Below are 18940 nucleotides of genomic sequence, written 5' to 3'. Positions count from 1 at the left end.
TCCAATCAGAGCAGGTGTTGTGGCCCTTGGACAACTATATTTCACCTTGCCCGCCAAGCCCAAAATCAATGCTCCTAGTTTTTACCCACGCTACTGTCTCCATACGCTATAAAATCTGAACATTACCAAACATTTCTATAAACGTGCCCAAGGAGACTAATCAATTGGTGTTTAATGAAAAGGCACATTCCGGGAATATGGGCCACTTTTTTAGGAGTGCCGGGCCGAATTGTGATCCCAATCCGACCTTGGGGGCTGCCACCGGTGCTCTGCTTGCGAAACCTGGGCTCATGGGGGCCCTGGGCAGGGAGCGTAGGTAGGGGGCCCCGGAAGAGGCACGGAGGCCAGTGAAGAGGGGGGGGTCAGGGTGTTTCGAAGTGGAACAGAGCCGGAGGCCGCCAAATCCCTGCCACTGGGGCCGCCACGCAAATATGTATTCATCCTCAGAGGATTATTATACATAGGATATATATTGGCGTGGCGGCCCCTGGGGTTTGGAGGCCCTGTGCAGGTGCACATCTTGCACATGATGCCTAAGGCCGGCTGGGGACGCATGCCATAAGCTTGGTAGAGGAACGTAGCTGCCTAGCAAGAGCGTATAAGGTGAATCTTGCTCTCAGATAGGCCGGACTGCACACTAACCAGGTTTCAATCCTGTGGCTCTCCGGTTGTGCTGTGCATTAACTAATGGAGCATTCATAATATACGGCAGTCCATTATGACATATATAGTTACTTGAAGGTGAAAGATTTTAAAAAATATATGTTTTTTGAGCCATGCCTTTGACCCCACCCCCACTGCACGAAGAATCCCAGTTTCCTTAAATGTTTAATGCACTTCGACCCCTGGAGATATGGGACATGCAGGCATGTGCTTTGTGTTGATAGTAACCTTGCGCTGTACTGCTTTAAATAAAACCGGAAATACTACTTTGCGTGCGGTATTTCTGCAGCCTCCACGCCTTACTTTTACTGAAAGTAGTCAGCCAGCAGTCCGGCACGCACTTTCTTTCTGTTTCCCTGGTTTCACTTGGAGTTGGTTCACGGTTTTTGCAGCTTAAATCATGGATGGTCTTAAAAACGTGTTTGAATTCGTCGTTGAGAGAAAAACCGCAATTGGTTATGGCATCATGGGGCTGATGACGATTGGGGGCCAACAGATATTTTCTCTAGTTGCCTTTAAATGTCCGTGTAGCCACCAGAATCTCACCTACGGAGCGGTGTTTCTTTTCGTCCCTGCCCTGGTGCTGCTCATCGCGGGGTACTTCCTGAACAGCCAAACTTGGAAACTCTTTACAGGCTGCTGTCTGAATCCATCGAAAATATTCCCCAGGGGCAACCGCTGCCGGGGCCTTCACGTGTTTTGTCAGATTACGTCAAAAGCGTTGTTTGCACCGGTGATTTGGCTCGCCATGGCGCTGCTCAACGCGACGTTTTATCAGTGCGCCATGAGTGGCTGTCAGGTGGCGAGCTACGTGGACAGCATGTGTGCAGGGAAGTCGGGGAAGTGCCCGGATGAACTCCACAGAGTGGTGTGCGGGAAAACAACCATGCCCGGGTCTGAAACAGAAGACATTCTGCTGATGCTGCAAGCCCAGTCACAGGTACGTAAGACTGCAGCCGCACCTTTATTTACCAAGATGGACCAGTGCTTGTTTAGCAAGGGTTCTTTTGAAAAAACACGTGTGCTACCCATTTGTGTGTATAGTTATGCAGTGTGTCGTGATTTGCAAAACGAGATCAACCAAACACCATGGTGAAAGGGAAATCAATGCAGAGTCGGACTTGCCCATAGGTCAATCTGGCAGTGCCTGGAGGGGTCTTGTAAATTAGTGTGTGGGCCTATTTTAGGGTCTGGCAGGCCGGTTTTTACCATTATTTTCTCTGATATTACCACAGATATTGACTGCAGCAAGCTCAAATGTGTGCATTCTCCCATACCTTGGTAAATACGTATACAGTGTGTCTTTGAAAGTTCAAAACTGCTCCGATATGCAAATGTGGGCAACCTTTTAGCTATCTGGCTCCCTAATGGGTCCCACTTTTATTGTGGTGCCCAAGCCTATTTTAAGTCCCTATCTGGCCCTGAATGAATGGCATACTGGCTGATTAAACCTTCCATGTAAACAACTATAGCTGCTGTAGCTAAACATTAACAACCTCACTCCCTAGCCAGCAGTTCATGGTGCATTTTGAACTTCCAAATCAGTGTCCAGCTGCAAAGGGAACTGCTGCCATCCACGCAGAAACACAATTGTATTTAGGAGGAGGATTGCACTTGATAGAAATGTAGTATACAAAAGTTCAATGTTTGACTCCGAATTAGATTTTGAAACTTCTTATTCTTCATTACATCGTATTTGCAACAAAACACATTTTACTCCTTTCTTACAAATAAGCTTTTCTTTACTGTGGAACCACATGAGCCGATAACAATTCTTTGCGAAAAGCCACTCAACGTATACACAAGTATTGAGAAGTTACTAGTATCCCATGAGTTTATCCCTGAAGAAGTTCCCCTATGGAAAATGCATTTGCTCAAGTGTACTTTTTTGGCAACTGGACACGCTGGCGCAGTGATTCACCAAAATGCATGTGATAGCAGACCTGGAATTCCCCACACACAGAGCCCTGATGACATCAAATGTTTGTCACCTTGACCCATCCTTAATCCCTAACATGTCTCTTGCTTCTGAGGAGAACAAGGGAAAGCAAGGACCAGAAATTATAAAAACAGTTAAAGGGCTCTTCTTAATCCCCAGAACCAAAGTCAGAGGCCTATACATTGCTGAGTCTTACAACAATAAACTTGATCCATAGAAGCACTAGACCTAAACAAGGAATGTTAGCAATTTGTGAACTTCCATGGCATGCAATGGTATTGATAGCCCTGCAGCAAATATGCCTTAGTAAGGTTAAAATATTTATGACCGCCCGCAAATATCATTTTATTCTTTCACTTGAAATACATTTTGTTTATCACGTGAAGTCCACCCATCCTTACACATTTGAACAAGCATTGAAAATGTCAATATTTTTGTCATTTGTATTTATATGTTGCAAGCTTGCGTACTATAGAGAAGACGTAGGACATGGGTAGGAGTAGATTAGAGCTTGAGCATCATGCCATTGAGGACTTCGGAGAAGAAACAAAAGGTAGATGCTAAGGCAGTGGCTGTTTTCAATTACAAAACAAGCATTGATAATTACAAATTGAGAATTAAAATACAATAAAATGCTGATTCAAAAGAGTTGTGACTATTAGAATAACACATTCCATTATAATAAATAGTTACTCGAAACACAATGCTGTTCGTAACGTAAACATGACATTCAGGGAGGACACAATTAAGATCAAAGAGGTAATTCGCAGCTGGTGAGTAGAGGTGAAGCAAACTGAAATGCCTGAAGTATGGAGTCAAAAGATTCGCCCTGTGGCAAAATAGGAGAATCGAGGAACGCTGTCCGCCAAGGATGACTAAAATGAACATTATGAATAAACTGTGTGACTGAAATGTGGAACGGTAAGTTTCGCGACAACCAGAATTATTACTAGCATTACTGAAATGTATTGTTATGTTACTCTTGTTTGTAGGAATCAATCAATATTTGACTCCTGGTGAAGGATAATGTGTGATACACGAAACATGGTGAACTGGATAACTGAGTGAGATGACTTATTTGAAAAAAACTTTGGAATACAATGTGGGAGAAACATTTATACATGAAGAATACAGAAATGGATTAACACATGCATTGAATGCTTTTACCAGAATGAATGCCCTTATTAATGTTTTATTATAAATCCTTATTTGTGTAAGATTTTCTAGTGGGCCAATAATATTTCTCAATCCGTTCGAGACTAAATTACAGGGGTGGGAAGGTGCATTTCCCCATGGTCTGAAAATGCATGGTAAATGGTGCATTTATTTGAGTTATTTCCACTGGTCACATACATCAGTTTTGACTTCCCCAGCCAAAAAGATAGCTTGCCTCCTACATGCGCAGTAGTAGATACTCCCAGGTTCCATATGCCCAGCAGAAAATGCATAGGCAGCTTCCACATAGTCATTAAAAGACATAACCAACTTCTACATGCCCAGTAGGTATGATGAAGGGTGTAGAGGAATCTTAGGTGATGAGGGGCCTGATGTCATGTAAATGCACAGTATTTCTACTCAGGTACACTTCTGAGTAGGGACATGATTGTATGGGGGCAGTGAACTTGATAGGGCGAAGAGCAAGAGGGAGACTCGGGACAGATCAGAGATTATTTTATTTATGTGTTTTATAGAGCACAAACTTGACCCGTTAGGGTATCAGAGCACTTTACAGGAGAGCAAAGCAATATACAGAATCAACCAGTAACAGCTCGAGTAGTAACGGGGAGGGGTGCCTGATACATAAGGGAAAGAGGAGCACATATTTACAGTTTACATAACCAATTACTCAAGACAGGATACCATATTTACAGATTACGATTACAATTATTCAAGACAGGCCCCAAGTTTCTGATGGGGTGACAAGGTAGTCCGAAGGGAGGTAGTGGACGGCCATAGATCGGGCCATAGTGGTGGTTGAGGCAATATTTAGCCAAGAAACTTGCCCATAAGGAAGGTTTTGGCATCCTTTTGAAAGCGAGTCAGAGAGGGGATTCTTCTGATGTTGGGTGGGAGAGAGTTCCATATTCTTGGAGCAGCCCCTGAGAAGGCCCGATTGTAAGGTTTTTTTTTCCCCAAAAGCGTGCAGGTTGGAGCAAGAGTTCTCTGGCAGATTGGGGGTTTCTGGTTCCTCCAGAGATCACAAGTTTCTGTGTCAGATATGCAGGGGAGTTAGAGTATAAAGCTTTGTGCATGATGCATGCTAGTTTGAGCTGTAGTCTTGCCTCCAGGGCAAGCCAGTTGAGAGCTTTCAGGTGTGGGGAAATATGATCATATTTCCTTGTGCCGGTAAGTATTCTGGCGGCCGCATTGAGGCAGGCTTTAGGAGGTGCCAGGGAGATCTTGGGTAATCCCGAGAGGGTTGAGCAGCCGTATTCCAGTCTAGAGATGGCGAGTGCTTGGACTGCCATTTTTAGGTCGGGAGCATCGAGGAAGGGTTTCAATTTCCTACGGTAGCTCATGTGGAATCTGGCTGTTTTAGCCATCAAGTTGGTGCGGTCCAGCATGTTCAGGTTGCTGTCAATGGTAATTCCCAGGGATTTAGCCGAGTTCACAATCATCAGTGGGGAATTTAAGGCTGTGATAGCCTTAATCCATGATTGAATCTCGAGGTTGGTATTGGGAGGGGAGATCAGGAGAGATTATGTTTTCTTTGCATTGAGTTTAAGTTGATTGGATGCAAGCCATTGGACTGTGAGTTTCAGGGCTTCGTTTAGGGAGAGAATCCCTTTGAGAGATGAGGTTTTGATGTAGATCTGGTTGTCATCAGCGTACATTTGATAGGAGATATTAGCTGTGCATAATACTTCGGTAAGCGGTTCTAGGTAAAGGTTGAAAAGGGTGGGGGACAGGGTTGATCCTTGAGGGACTCCAACCGTGACCGGGGATGGTGACGATAGGTTGCCTTTGATTAGGAATCTCTGTGACCGGTTGTGGAGGAAGGACCTAAACCACTCTAGAACAGTGCCATCCAATCCCATCCTGAGTTTGAAGCGTTCAAGTAGTTTTTCGTGGTTGACCGTGTCGAAGGCCGAGGATAGGTCCAGGAGGATTAGGAGACAAGTTTTGCCTTGGTCAAGGGCTTGGAGGGCATCATCCATGATGTGGAGTATGGTGGTTTCGGTGCTGTGCCCTGGTCTAAATCCGGATTGGAAGTCATCAAGCAGGTGGAAGTTGTTGATGTGGTGACTTAGCTGATGTTGCACACATTTCTCCAGCACTTAGGGTAAGAGGGGGATTTTGGAGATGGGTCTGAAGTTATCGGGGGAGGCTGGATCCAGCGACCACTTTTTCTAAATGGGCAGGACTTGGCCGGCTTTTAGAGAGTTAGGCATCATTCCCTGCTGGAGGGAGGCGTTCATTATTGTAGTCCAGCTAGGAATAATGGATTGGGCGACGGCAGCTAGGCAGTTGGCAGGGAGCGGGTCATTAAAATGGTTGTTCGGGTTTAAGGTAGATAGGATTTTAGAGATGGAGTCTTTGTCATAGTCTTTGAAGACAGACCAGTGAGCATGATTTTTGGGAGGAGCCTGTGGGTGCATTGCGGTTGGAGGAGGCGGGTCAGGAAGGGGTTGAGGGTGTGTGATGGAGCTGAGTTCGTTCCCAAGTGCTAAGATTTTTTCAGCGAAGAAAGAGGAGAATTCCTCTGAGTATATGAGAGACTTGGGGGTTTCTTTCGATGTTTTGGCCAGTTTATTAGATTGGTGTTTGACCAGTTCGAAGAGCTTGTGGGGTCTGTTCTTGGCTTTCTCTAGTTCAGTTCCGAAGAAGTTTTTTTTTTTAATTGAGTATGTTCTGTTGTAGACATTTTTGGCCTGGCAGAGGAGTTTTAGATGCGCGGTAGAGGGGTGCTGCCTCCAGGATATTTCGATTCAGAAAAGGGGGTGGTGATGGACAGAGCATCTGAATTAAACAGAACACTCATACCCAGTCAAAAGATCAGGGCTTGATCCATCACCGTTTTTTAGCTCACTGCACCATCCCAGTTCAGAACCTGGCTATATGCAAATTAGTCTGTCGGTGATGGATCAAGCCCTGATCTTTTGACTGGGTAGGAGTGTTCTGCTTAATTCAGATACTCTGTCCATCACCACCCCCTTTTGAATCGTTTTGGCAACCACAAGTGTGGAAGGGTATGCTCAGATGTGAGTCCCTTGCTCACTGCATCATCAGGATTTAAGCAAATCGGGCCGAAGACGGCTGTAATGCCAGAAACCGGTCCCCGGAAGCTTGTTTCCTTTCCAGTAAAGAATTGGCTTGGTAGTTTGGTCTGCCCTGTTCCCATGATGCACTGGGCCAGGGTCAGACTAATTTGCATGTAGCCAGGTTCTGAACTGGGATGGTGCAGTGAGCTAAAAAACGGTGATGGATCAAGCCCTGATCTTTTGACTGGGTAGGAGTGTTCTGCTTAATTCAGATACTCTGTCCATCACCACCCCCTTTTGAATTGTTTTGGCCACCACAAGTGTGGAAGGGTATGCTCAGATGTGAGTCCCTTGCTCACTGCATCATCAGGATTCAAGCAAGCCGGGCCGAAGACGGCTGTAATGCCAGAAACCGGTCCCCGGAAGCTTGTTTCCTTTCCAGTAAAGAATTGGCTTGGTAGTTTGGTCTGCCCTGTTCCCATGATGCACTGGGCCAGGGTCAGACTAATTTGCATGTAGCCAGGTTCTGAACTGGGATGGTGCAGTGAGCTAGAAAACGGTGATGGATCAAGCCCTGATCTTTTGACTGGGTAGGAGTGTTCTGCTTAATTCAGATACTCTGTCCATCACCACCCCCTTTTGAATCGTTTTGGCTACCACAAGTGTGGAAGGGTATGCTCAGATGTGAGTCCCTTGCTCACTGCATCATCAGGATTCAAGCAAGCCGGGCCGAAGACGGCTGTAATGCCAGAAACAGGTCCCCGGAAGCTTGTTTCCTTTCCAGTAAAGAATTGGCTTGGTAGTTTGGTCTCCCCTGTTCCCATGATGCACTGGGCCAGGGTCAGACTAATTTGCATGTAGCCAGGTTCTGAACTGGGATGGTGCAGTGAGCTAAAAAACGGTGATGGATCAAGCCCTGATCTTTTGACTGGGTAGGAGTGTTCTGCTTAATTCAGATACTCTGTCCATCACCACCCCCTTTTGAATCGTCCAGGATATTTCAGCTTGCCGGAGGGCTCTCCTCTCATTATTAAGGGATCCCGTGAACCAGAGGTGTCTGTCTTTGATTTGGGTTGTTTTCAGTTTTAGTGGGGCTAGATCGTCCAGGATGTTTGAGATAGTCGTAGAGTAGTGATCATTGAGGCCACTGACTGTTGTGATATGCGAAGGGGGGGAGGTCGGATTTGCAGCGGGCCTCAAGTTCACTGCGGTCCAAGTTCTTGGTGTCTCTGATCCAGCGTTTAGGAATCGTCAGTTGCGGTGCTTTTGTCTTGTGGGCCCCATCTACATGGAAGGTAAATGGCATGATGGTCAGACCAGTCTCATGGGTCAATTTAGATAAGCTTGACAATTGATTATTTGGAGATGATCCAGTCAAGGGTGGCCCCTTTTGAGTGAGTTGGTAGCGAGCAGGCTTGGGTCTGGGTTTGATCTGCCAGGAGGTCTTTGACGGCGTTGAGATGTGGATCCTTGGGATCGTTCCAGTGTATGTTAAAATCACCTAGGAAAAAATCTTTGACATTGGTGGGAATCTTGGGCCCGATTCACAGAATTAACTTAAGACAAAATCCTAAACTTACTACTTTTGGTATTCACAGAATCCACTTACTACTTTTGGTATTCACTGAATGCACTTATTACTTTTGCTATTCACAGAATGGATTTACGACTACTAACTTTACGTCCGCACTCGGGCCGGAGATTCCGGCCTGGAGGCGGAGATTTAGGCCCGGAGATGGGACTTCCGCCCAGGATCCGTGATGGGGTGGATAGGTGGGTCTCTGTTGGAAGACCTTAGAGGGGTTTGTGAATGGCTAGCTACGCTGGGTAGGCTGGATGAGGACTCATCGGGGAGGGAGTTGGTTACCCTACCAGAGTCATGCATGTGGTTTGTGAGGAGGGTGAAAAGGTCTGCAAATTTATCCAAGTTTTTGTTTGAAGCCTAGATCAAGACAATGCCATTTTTGTAAAGAGTGATTGTGAGGTCAGCTCGCAGGGTTGGAGAGGGTGCTATTGATAGCTTAGTGCTGTATGGAATGTTCTTTGTTGCACGTACATTGAGGAGGTGGGCAAAGGTTTTGTGCCAGGCCTTGGTTCTTCTAGAGTAGAAAATGAGGTCATTAATGACTGTGCCGTTGTCCGAGCTGTAATGAAGGTCAGAGATCAGTGACTCGGGGTGCCTTTTCAGGGTGGAGTGCTTGAAGGATTTAGTGGCAGTTTTGGAGAGGTTGGGGGAGGTAGACCAGAGTGTAAGAATTTGCCCCCGTAGTGGATAGGCTAGGACTTGCCATGCTGGCTCGGTTGGCTTTTTGAGGACCAATAGGGACAGTTATGCAGCGGAGTGAGCTGCTCACCGTACGGGAAAGAGATGACTATTAACCAGGCTGATGGAAGGAACACTGTGGAGAGGCTACAAGAGAGTGTGTGAGAAGAAGGGAGAGTCTGACTGTGGGTTGCTGGAGATGAAGTCTCATGACTAATTCCAAACTGGCCGCAGCAGGCAGCTGCCTCACTGTACCCCCACAATTGTCCACAAGATGATGCCAAAGTGCAACAAATGGCATGAAATGTCCTACTGCTATAGGACATCTGAGTGGCAAAAGAAAAAGCTTGGGGCTGTTTTGATGACAAACCTTTGGGGTAGCCCCACCCTAGAGCCAATAATAATAATAATAATAATAATCCACATTTGTAAAGCGCACAATCACCCGTAAGGGTCTCTAGGCGCTGGGGGCCGTCGGGAAGATTAAGCGAGCTATTGCCCAGAGTCACATGGTGCTGGGCTAACCTGCCGCCGGAGCCGGGGATCGAACCCTGATCCCCAGATTCCAGCGTCAGTCGCCCTGGCCGCGGCGCCACACCTCTCCCGCTCAAGAGGCTCCTGTTAGTATGAATTCTTTGGATACAATTCTGATGCCCTGAGGAGGCCTAAAAGGAATTACTGGTGGATGGACAAAGTTCTTATGAACTTCAGTGTCTGTTTGTGCTTTTCTTAGGACTATATTTGTACAGATGTATTTGTCTTTGAACTACGTTTATATTCAGTGTTGTGTGTTCGGAATTTTGTCTCCGGGTGTGCATTGTCCCTCAGCATCCAAGCAAATTTTGCTCTTTATAAAGTTTTAATTAAGTGAGAAAAACGATTTTTGGCATGCACATAGTGGGTGAAAACCCATGGTGTATCCACAAGTTACCTTCCTGAACACAGTCTGCTCAAAAGAAGATGATGTATTTCATAGTCTGACTTAAGTATAGTGGTGCTAAAACAATTTTCAAAGATGGGGGGAGTTCCATCAATGTTACATCACTGCAGTCTTAAATATTATGAAAATTGCAATTGTCACACAAACAACAAGTGCAGCAAATGTATTTAGCAGAAGAGTGGTAAGGATGTAGTACGTAGCTGGTGGTATATTTTGGAGCACACTGTCATCAATATATTACTAAAGCAGGGGACCTGGGCTGACACTGACCTGGGAGGTCTTCATTTGGGCTCCTCGACCACCGCAGCCCCAGCGCTGCATTGCTGCAACACTCACCAGGCTCTCTACTTCCCTGCTGCCTGCCGCTTCTCAACCACCGCGGCGAGGCGGCAGACCGGGGACTACATCCCCCAGCACCGCTTGCGCCTAGGAAGGCGTGCATCTTGTCCCGCCCCCGGAGGTGCGCTTAAGGTCAGCGCGAGCCCCGGGGGAGCGGGGCACCTGGGCAGACACTGACCTGGGAGGTCTTCATTTGGGCTCCTCGACCACCGCAGCCCCAGCGCTGCATTGCTGCAACACTCACCAGGCTCTCTACTTCCCTGCTGCCTGCCGCTTCTCAACCATCGCGGCGAGGCGGCAGACCGGGGACTACATCCCCCAGCACGGCTTGCGCCTAGGAAGGCGTGCATCCTGTCCCACCCCCGGAGGTGCGCTTAAGGTCAGCGCGAGCCCCGGGGGAGCGGGGCACCTGGGCAGACACTGACCTGGGAGGTCTTCATTTGGGCTCCTCGACCACCGCAGCCCCAGCGCTGCATTGCTGCAACACTCACCAGGCTCTCTACTTCCCTGCTGCCTGCCGCTTCTCAACCACCGCGGCGAGGCGGCAGACCGGGGACTACATCCCCCAGCACCGCTTGCGCCTAGGAAGGCGTGCATCCTGTCCCGCCCCCGGAGGTGTGCTTAAGGTCAGCGCGAGCCCCGGGGGAGCGGGGGACCTGGGCTGACACTGACCTGGGAGGTCTTCATTTGGGCTCCTCGACCACCGCAGCCCCAGCGCTGCATTGCTGCAACACTCACCAGGCTCTCTACTTCCCTACTGCCTGCCGCTTCTCAACCACCGCGGCGAGGCGGCAGACCGGGGACTACATCCCCCAGCACCGCTTGCGCCTAGGAAGGCGTGCATCCTGTCCCGCCCCCGGAGGTGCGCTTAAGGTCAGCGCGATCCCCCGCATCGCGGGATCGCGCGCGGGTTGGCGCCTGGGGCTAAGCCCGGGCAAAGGGCGGGCCCTCTGAGGCCCTCAGAGGCACGAGGAGGACGGGACAGGCCACCCCACTTGATCTCATCACAGGAGGAGGTATTGTGCTGCTTCAATTTTATTGACCGTTCTGGCGTATTCATTACTATCATAAACACTATGTCCATTTGGGAAGAGCTCAACGCCCTGTGTGGCACAAAGTACGTCCCTGATGCTATAACCTCCCCTACTGTGGGCACATTTTGTGTAAATTCTAATGGCTCCCCACGGGTCCTTGCTCCTCCCGTAAATAAAGACTACAACCAAGTAAATGCTGCGCCCCTGGGTTTCAACATTAGAGGGAAGCACGACAGCGAAATTAACAATGGGAACTATGCAAGTACACAAAATCTGTGCACCAGCGCAATATTATCTTCCGCTAACCCAACAGCATTTATGGAGGACCCGGCCACGGACAAATTAGAGGACCCTCTCTTGTCTCCCCAATTGACTTTATTGGCTCAAATTGAGCAACTGTTGTTAGCTGTCATCTCTCCCTTGGTCATAAAAATCAACGATTTAGGGGAAAGGCTGATTAACATTGAGACAGTAATCAGAAAGTATCCTCTTTCAACTAATACAATGGCCACATCCGTCTGCCCTAACCCTCCCATCGCCCCCGAAAAGTATAAGTCTGGTACTTGTAAGAACGGTGTCACTCAAATACAGCCTCCCTGTACACCTACTCCAACAGGCCCCAAAGTAATCTTAAAACCTGCATTAAAAACTCATACAGTGGCTAGACCCGCTCTGGTAAGAATGCTACGTATCAACCTGCCCCCTGAAGCCGCCCCATATGTGTCTGTCCTCTCTGGGGTCCCTGCCCTCACCCAGGGAACACGCGAATCCCAGCAGGACCTGCTAAATAAGGCCATTTTCTGGCTACAAAACAATAGACCTTTGCCACCTGAGTTAGATGGTGGTATCTTGAGTGTCAGGAGGGTGGGATGGTTAGGCACGCTGCCCAAAGACATCGCTGGGGACCTGGTACTAATCAAATTCAAAAACAGGAATGTTGTCCCCTTTTTACGATTTTGCCCCCCCAAAGAAAGACATGGCACCATTCGCATTTGGGATCTGTACGATTTCTACCCGAGCTCCCCACATATTACATAGAACCAACTTTTTAGCCTTTAATGGTTTTTGAACTTTTGTCCAAAAAATTGTATTTTTAAGACTCCACTATTAAGAGGCCACTCATAAGTTTGAGCTAAACTGACAGGGTAGGATGTAACTGATAAGTATATTGTTTTATAGTTGTTTCATTGATAACGAAACCCTTACATATTGATTAGCTGATTCGTTATATTTATTTAATCTTGTTTTAATAATCCTGTAATGATCTTTTACTGTGCCTATGAAATGTTTACGGTTTTTATTTATGTATTGTTGATGCTTTTATGATTTTTAAACTAAAATCGAATAAAGCTTATCTGAATCTACTAAAGCAAAGTCTGGTAATGCACAATCATTTACAGATACATATATTTCACTGAAATGACCACTAAATATGCACAGAGATATAGTTTTATTGTTATAACTGTACAACACACAAATGATAATGTGAGGCCATCTGCTTTGAGCGAATATTTGAAATGTGCACCATCACGTGTATTTATTTGTTTTGATCCTATTACAATTTTTGTATCCATTACACTTACAAAAAATGTGCTTCATTTGTGATTTCCTAACTGCTGATATATCCTGAAATATGTGTATGTTATTTACAAGTCTTTCAATTTTGATGTGTGTTAGAAAAAAATGACATCCTACAGCCTTTCCTTGCACACTCACTGTACCAAACATAGTTCACTTTTCAAAATCCTCTAAGTTTGCAAACAGAGAAAGAACCTCCCTTTTAAAAGAAGAAGCAGCAATTTGCCATATGACATAGCCTGACATCAATCTTGGTCTTTGAACACACAGCAAATGTGACAAGATAGTAAAACATGCAACCTTGTTTTAGATGCAGTCTGTAGGTATTGATGCAATGTGGTTGACATCTGTTTGGCTTCTTCTTAACACTGGCAATTACTTCAAATGAAATTCTTTCTCTGATCATTTTTTCACCGAAATTCAATGTGTAGATTTCTTTTACATGCTCTTCAGTTGGATGTCTTTCCGCTACTTTTTAAAAGAATACCGTCTGTTGTTCACTCTTACTGTAGTATATGCTTTCTAAACTGAAAAGTCTGTACTGTATTGTAAGTGTTATTTCTAAAGCGCGGCTATCATTCTGAGGGAGTATCTTGGCGCTGTACAGAGCTAGATAGGAGGCCCAGGAGAGGCGCCACTAACATAGAAAATGGAGAGATAGATAAAGAAGAAACAGAATGGAAACAAAGTCCAAAAATCCACGTTTCCAAGGATTTCCTGAAATTGGCTTCTGATTGGATGAGGCGGAGATGGCGGCGGAGTGTATTCCATGATTTTACTCCCAGTGCAGTTACTGATCTTCCACCCTTAGCTTTGTATCTAAACAGTGTGGGTGTTAGAAGATTAGCTGAGGAGGATCTAAGAGGACGTGTAGTAACACAAGGTGTGAATTTAGATGTTAGGTATTTAGGTCCTGAGGTCCTTAAAGATCTAAAAGTGATGACGAGTATAAATAGTACTCTTTTATGGATGGGTAGCCAATGCAGTCATTTTAGGGTCTGCGGAAGCTGAGGAACAGCTTGGCAGTTTCAGCACCAGGCGGGCTTCTGCATGTTGAACAGTCTGGAGCTTCTTGAATTTTATCTTATTAGCACCCACATAGAGGCTATTACAATAATCTAATCTGGAGGTGATTAGGGCTGCTGTAATAGTTTTCCTTGCCGTCACTGGAAGAAGATCGAAAAATGTCTTTAAAGATTTAATGAGCTGAAAACATTTCCTAGCCACTGATAATGCTTGTGGGCGGAAAAATAGAGTTGATACTAATTTTCACCCAAGACTGTTAACTGCCTCCACCGTGTTGGGTGGAGGGGGTATTTGGCGGCCACCAGCGACTGGGGTGAAGTTATTTGCCTTGACTAGGAGCATGATGTCTGTCTTTTGTGCATTACACTTCAGGTGGTTCCGCTTCATCCAATATATAACATCCGTAAGACAGTGTTGGAAGTTCTCTTCCGCATTGCCTTGGTGTTTATCTCAGGCTAAAATTAGCTGGGTATCGTCAGCATATGAGGAGATTTCGATTTTGAATGATGATATCAAATCTATGAGAGATGCTATGTAGACTTGAACAGCACTAGACTTAATGTAGAACCTTGCGGTATGCCTGTAGGTGTTCAACGGCTGACTGATAGACGCCTGTCAAAAAAGATTTAATCCAGTCCAGATCCAAATGGAAAATGCTGCATGCTTTTAGACGATGGAACACGATCTCATGAGAAATGGTGTCGAAAGCATCTGACAAATCCAACAGAACCAGTACTGCATTTTTTCCTTTACCAAGTGCAATTCGAGGGTCTCAGAAGTGTGTAGGAGTGCTGATTCTGTAGAGTGTAGTGGCCTAAAGCCTGATTGGGTAGGAAACAGTGTGTTAGAGGTTTCTGAGAAAGTAATTAATTGACTATTGACCAATTCTTCAGTCATTTTACTGAGACAGAGCAATAAGGAGATGGGGCGGAAGTTAAGAGTGGTGGGATCCGATAGTTGCTTTTTCTGGAGAGGCTTAACCGCCGCGATTTTCCAATCAGGGGGTACTTCTGCTAGTGAAAGTAATGAATGAGTTATACTGTTGGCTTACAGTGTCAATGATGATGTGAAGTATCTTCAGGGGGGGGTGGCAGGGATGAAAAAGGAGATCCTGACTTGCAAGAGGGGATGGCCTGACCATAATGTTCCGTGTCAATCCTCTGGAACGAACGCAAATGGTGTGCCTTTTCTTGGGGTTCAGATGTTAATTCTAGACTGGGGGAAGGTATCCCCTTAAGATCATTGTGAATGTTTTGAAGTTTTTGTTTAAAAAAAGTCAGCTATTTGATTGCAGAGAGTCTGTGAAGGTGGAATATCTTGTTCGAGTGCTTTCAAACTTGTGAAAGATTTCATGATCTTAAAGATGGTTTATTGGTCATGGTCCACTGACTCGATTAAGTTGAGGTAGTATGCTTTCTTCGCTAGTCTAATTTGAAGATGATAGTCTTTCAGGGCTTTTTTGAACTGGACCAGTACCTCTGACAATGAAGATGTAGATCTATCAACTTTTGAGTGAACCGTGGAGAAGAGTTTTCAATGGTGGGGTTTTTCCTTTTAAGTTAACGGGGGGGGGGCAGGGCGTTGCAAAGTGAGGACATCCATGAGTTAAAATATTGTGAATCCCTGATGGGATCACCAGTTAAATTGGGTCTAGGGTCTTGTGCTTTGTTGTGAAGGTCCGGATTGGTTAGCATTATACTCCATTTTCAGACTGTTTCGGGGACATCATTGGTCCGATCTAGTGTAGTGTGGTGTGCTTATGATTTAACTTGAATGGGATGAACCAATGATCAGTCCAAGGCATGGGTACAGGGTCCTTGATTTTTAAGGAGCGGTGGTTGGAACAGATTCCATCAGGGTGTGTCCAGCGTTCTGAGTGGGAGAATATACCATCTGCTCTAGACCCAGGGTATCCAGGATATCTAAGAATTTTCTAGTTCCTGATTTGCTTTTGCATTCTAAGTGTAGGGTAAGGTCCCCAAGAAGGGTGAAATTGGAGTATCTAACTATTAGAGGGCCTAAGAAGTCTCCCAGAGTGTCTAAAAATTGGGCGCCATTACCCGGGGGCGCTAGACCAGGGCTCTAGGGAAAAAGGTGGACCCATCTAAATGGAGGCAGAAATCAAGCGATTCTGCCCCTTTTAAGATCTTGAATCTCAAAAGTGGAACATTGGAGTGTGTTATGATAGAGGATTCCAAGCCCTCCTCCTCGTGATTACAGCCTGTCTAGCCTATGCTGGGCATATCCCTGAGGGAGTGTCTGAGCAATATCTGGACCTCACCCCTCCCGGAGCCACATTTCTGTAACAAACAGAATATTGAGATTCCAGTCAAGGATAAGATCCTGAATGTTCTGGTTATGCTGACATAGGGATCAGGCATTTATTAGACCTCCTAACAGTGATTTAGAGGTCCTTAAGACATTCTTAGAATGTTCAGGTAGGGGACTAAGTGCAAGTTTGCATTTCCTACATGTAATTAGGCCATTCTATATTTCAGTGAGCAAGTAATTATAGCATTACCGTGAGTCATTATTGAGGCTAAGTAGCAAGTCTCTTGTTAGTCGCATACCTGGGGAGAGTTGGGCAGCATGGCTGGCGATGGCTGCTGGTCAGCCGCGGACAGGCACAGACGGGTTTGCCTTTGGCAGACCTTCGGGGCACCAGCGGCGCATCCACGGCTCGTCCACGGTGGCAGGCACATTATGAAGTGTAAGTGCCATCAACTACTATATGCAGCAGGACAGGAAATGGCCACACCTTCAGTGAAATCAAGAAGAACTCCACCCCACTGAAAGAGGCTTTCAACAGGAGAGAAGAAGTGAGGAAAAAGCCAAAAAGCACGAAGATGTGCAAAGAGAGGTTAGTGCATATCAATATTCAAAACAGTTTTACAAAAAGCTTCTCATTATGTCTAGAGAAGTCTCTGACTGTAGATTGCCTATTCGTTTCTGGCCGCAAAGAGTTTAACAACGATAATGTACAGTATAAACCCACCACCTGCGCGGAGTCAGAACAATGTTAAAAATATTAAAATTAAGTTTAAAAACAGGTAGTAGGAACGAAAATTGCAGCGTGGTACCATCTATGTCCGCTGTAGGCACTTCTAGCTTATTTTTGAGGGTAATGAACTGAAGTAGAAGTAGATAAAGTGACTTCCCTAAAACCACACAATTTGTAGTACGAAGTTTGTCAATATGGAGGTGCTCTCTTGATTTAAAAAGCTGTAAGCAGGACCCTAGGTTTCATGAGATACTTTTTTATGTTACACTGTTTTTATCCCCTCTCGTTATACTTTGTCAAATGTGAATCCTTTTATCAATGCTGTGTCTTTATCAATGCTGTGTCTTATAAAGCGCTCTGATACCCTTGAGTCTAGCCAGCGCTATATAAAACTCTCAAATAAATAAAATGCTCATTCACCTTTTGGACTCCAGCATGGTTATTTTGAGGATGCTGCAGCACCCGTATATCAAGTGCCTATGCTTGAGCAATTACCCTTACTATGGGTTCTTGTGTTATAGACTCTCCATAGTGACATGGGTAGGAGGGGGGGGGCCTGTCCTTTGCCGGATTATGAGACCTCATTGTGCAGATGGGTCTTCTCCCTAGGCCACCTTACTGTCTCCACTCATTTTCAGCCTACTCCGGTAAACATTCATATGAACACTTCTTGCTCCTTGCCCGCCTCTCAGGGCTGTGAACGGCGTCACGCTGCCTCTGCAAATGCTAGATTACCTTCTTAAGTCCCTTTCAATTTCTCTGTTTGGCTGCACATGGGGCTTCTTCATGAATCTTCTGAAGGTGGTATTTTGCGGGTGGAGTGGCTTTGATTACTTTCACACAATTTAATAAAAAAATGAAGGCGATGGAATAAAGGGTGCTAGGGAGCCCAAGGCAAGATAGCCGCACATTAGTGCGGTTCTGCCGGGCGGGCGAAACTCATCAGTCTAATATCCTGGCCTCCAGTACTAAAACATCCTGAAATGTTGGAGCAGTGAGGCATGACCCTAGGACCTGAGATTTGGTAAGACTTCCCATCATAAGGCAGCGACCGGGCCCAAAGCATAAGCGGCGCAAAGGCACAGAGAACCGGGCCATGCCATGGTTGCTGCGCACCCAGGCTTACAGCAAAGAGTAAACCATCCAGAGAGAAGAAAAGGATATAAGAGCCTGACCGACTTGCTGCTGGAGGCTGCGGCGACTGCTGGTGACAGAGGAGCCCTGTGTGACAGGGACAGTTATTGAGCCATGGCTGTGCGAGCCCGATGCAGTGAGTGAGCAGTTTGCTGCAGATCCTGGAGACTGGATTGCTGCTGCAGGGAGAGGCGGCGGCCGGGGCCAAAACTGAAGGGCACAGGTGAGGATGTTGCTGCATGTAGTTGGATCCCCTGGTGAGGCAGTCGGAGGAGGCGAGTCGGGCCCGAGAGTCGGTCCGGGCAGCGCATAGCCGAGCTCACCTCTGAGTGAGGATGGATTGAGAGCAAACACCAGGATCTCTGACTGCGTATCAGAACAGGTACCAAGTAAGTCTGCTGACCCACTGGAGCCACTCCTTTTAGGGCTAGAGAACAGCTGTGAGGGCACACAGGATAACTATGCATGTGGAAATCAGAAAAAAATCAATTGCGCCTTACACTTGAAGCTAAAAGAATTACAAACATTGCACAGGATCGCAGAAGGACTCTGATCAAGAAACCGACACACAGGGGGCTTCTACACTCAAATTGACATTGCAAGCCATGCAGCAGAGCTTCCCCTCTATTGATGGCAAAATAGACTCTTTAAATCAGCCTATTGATCATATATCTGCCAAACTGGACAAGCAATCGTCCAGTTTCATAGATGCAGAGCAAAGGATCTCAACGGCAGAGGAGGAAATACATACCCTGAAAGGGCACAGCTATGAAAAAAAATCCTAGCCATCATACAAGCAAAAAATGAAGAATTAGAAGCGC

The 18940-nt window shown here is 46.2% G+C and overlaps 2 protein-coding genes across 2 annotated transcripts in view; one reads left to right on the top strand and one right to left on the bottom strand.

Annotated features, from left to right (window-relative positions):
- Positions 1-18940, bottom strand: part of TRAPPC3L (trafficking protein particle complex subunit 3L) — a 503087-nt gene that overhangs the window by 133863 nt on the left and 350284 nt on the right. The window lies entirely within an intron of this gene.
- CALHM5 (calcium homeostasis modulator family member 5) overlaps positions 986-18940 on the top strand; it is a 43164-nt gene continuing 25209 nt past the window's right edge. Inside the window, exon 1 of the mRNA XM_078649157.1 lies at positions 986-1603. Within this exon, the coding sequence (XP_078505283.1) occupies positions 1064-1603 (540 nt within the window). The 5' untranslated portion in view covers positions 986-1063. The remainder of the gene's footprint in view (positions 1604-18940) is intronic.

This window comes from Lissotriton helveticus, chromosome 6 (assembly GCF_964261635.1).
Source record: "Lissotriton helveticus chromosome 6, aLisHel1.1, whole genome shotgun sequence".
NCBI classification, from domain to species: Eukaryota; Metazoa; Chordata; class Amphibia; order Caudata; family Salamandridae; genus Lissotriton; species Lissotriton helveticus.
Note: the sequence above shows the minus strand (reverse complement) of the source record. Positions and strands in the feature narration are given on the sequence as shown.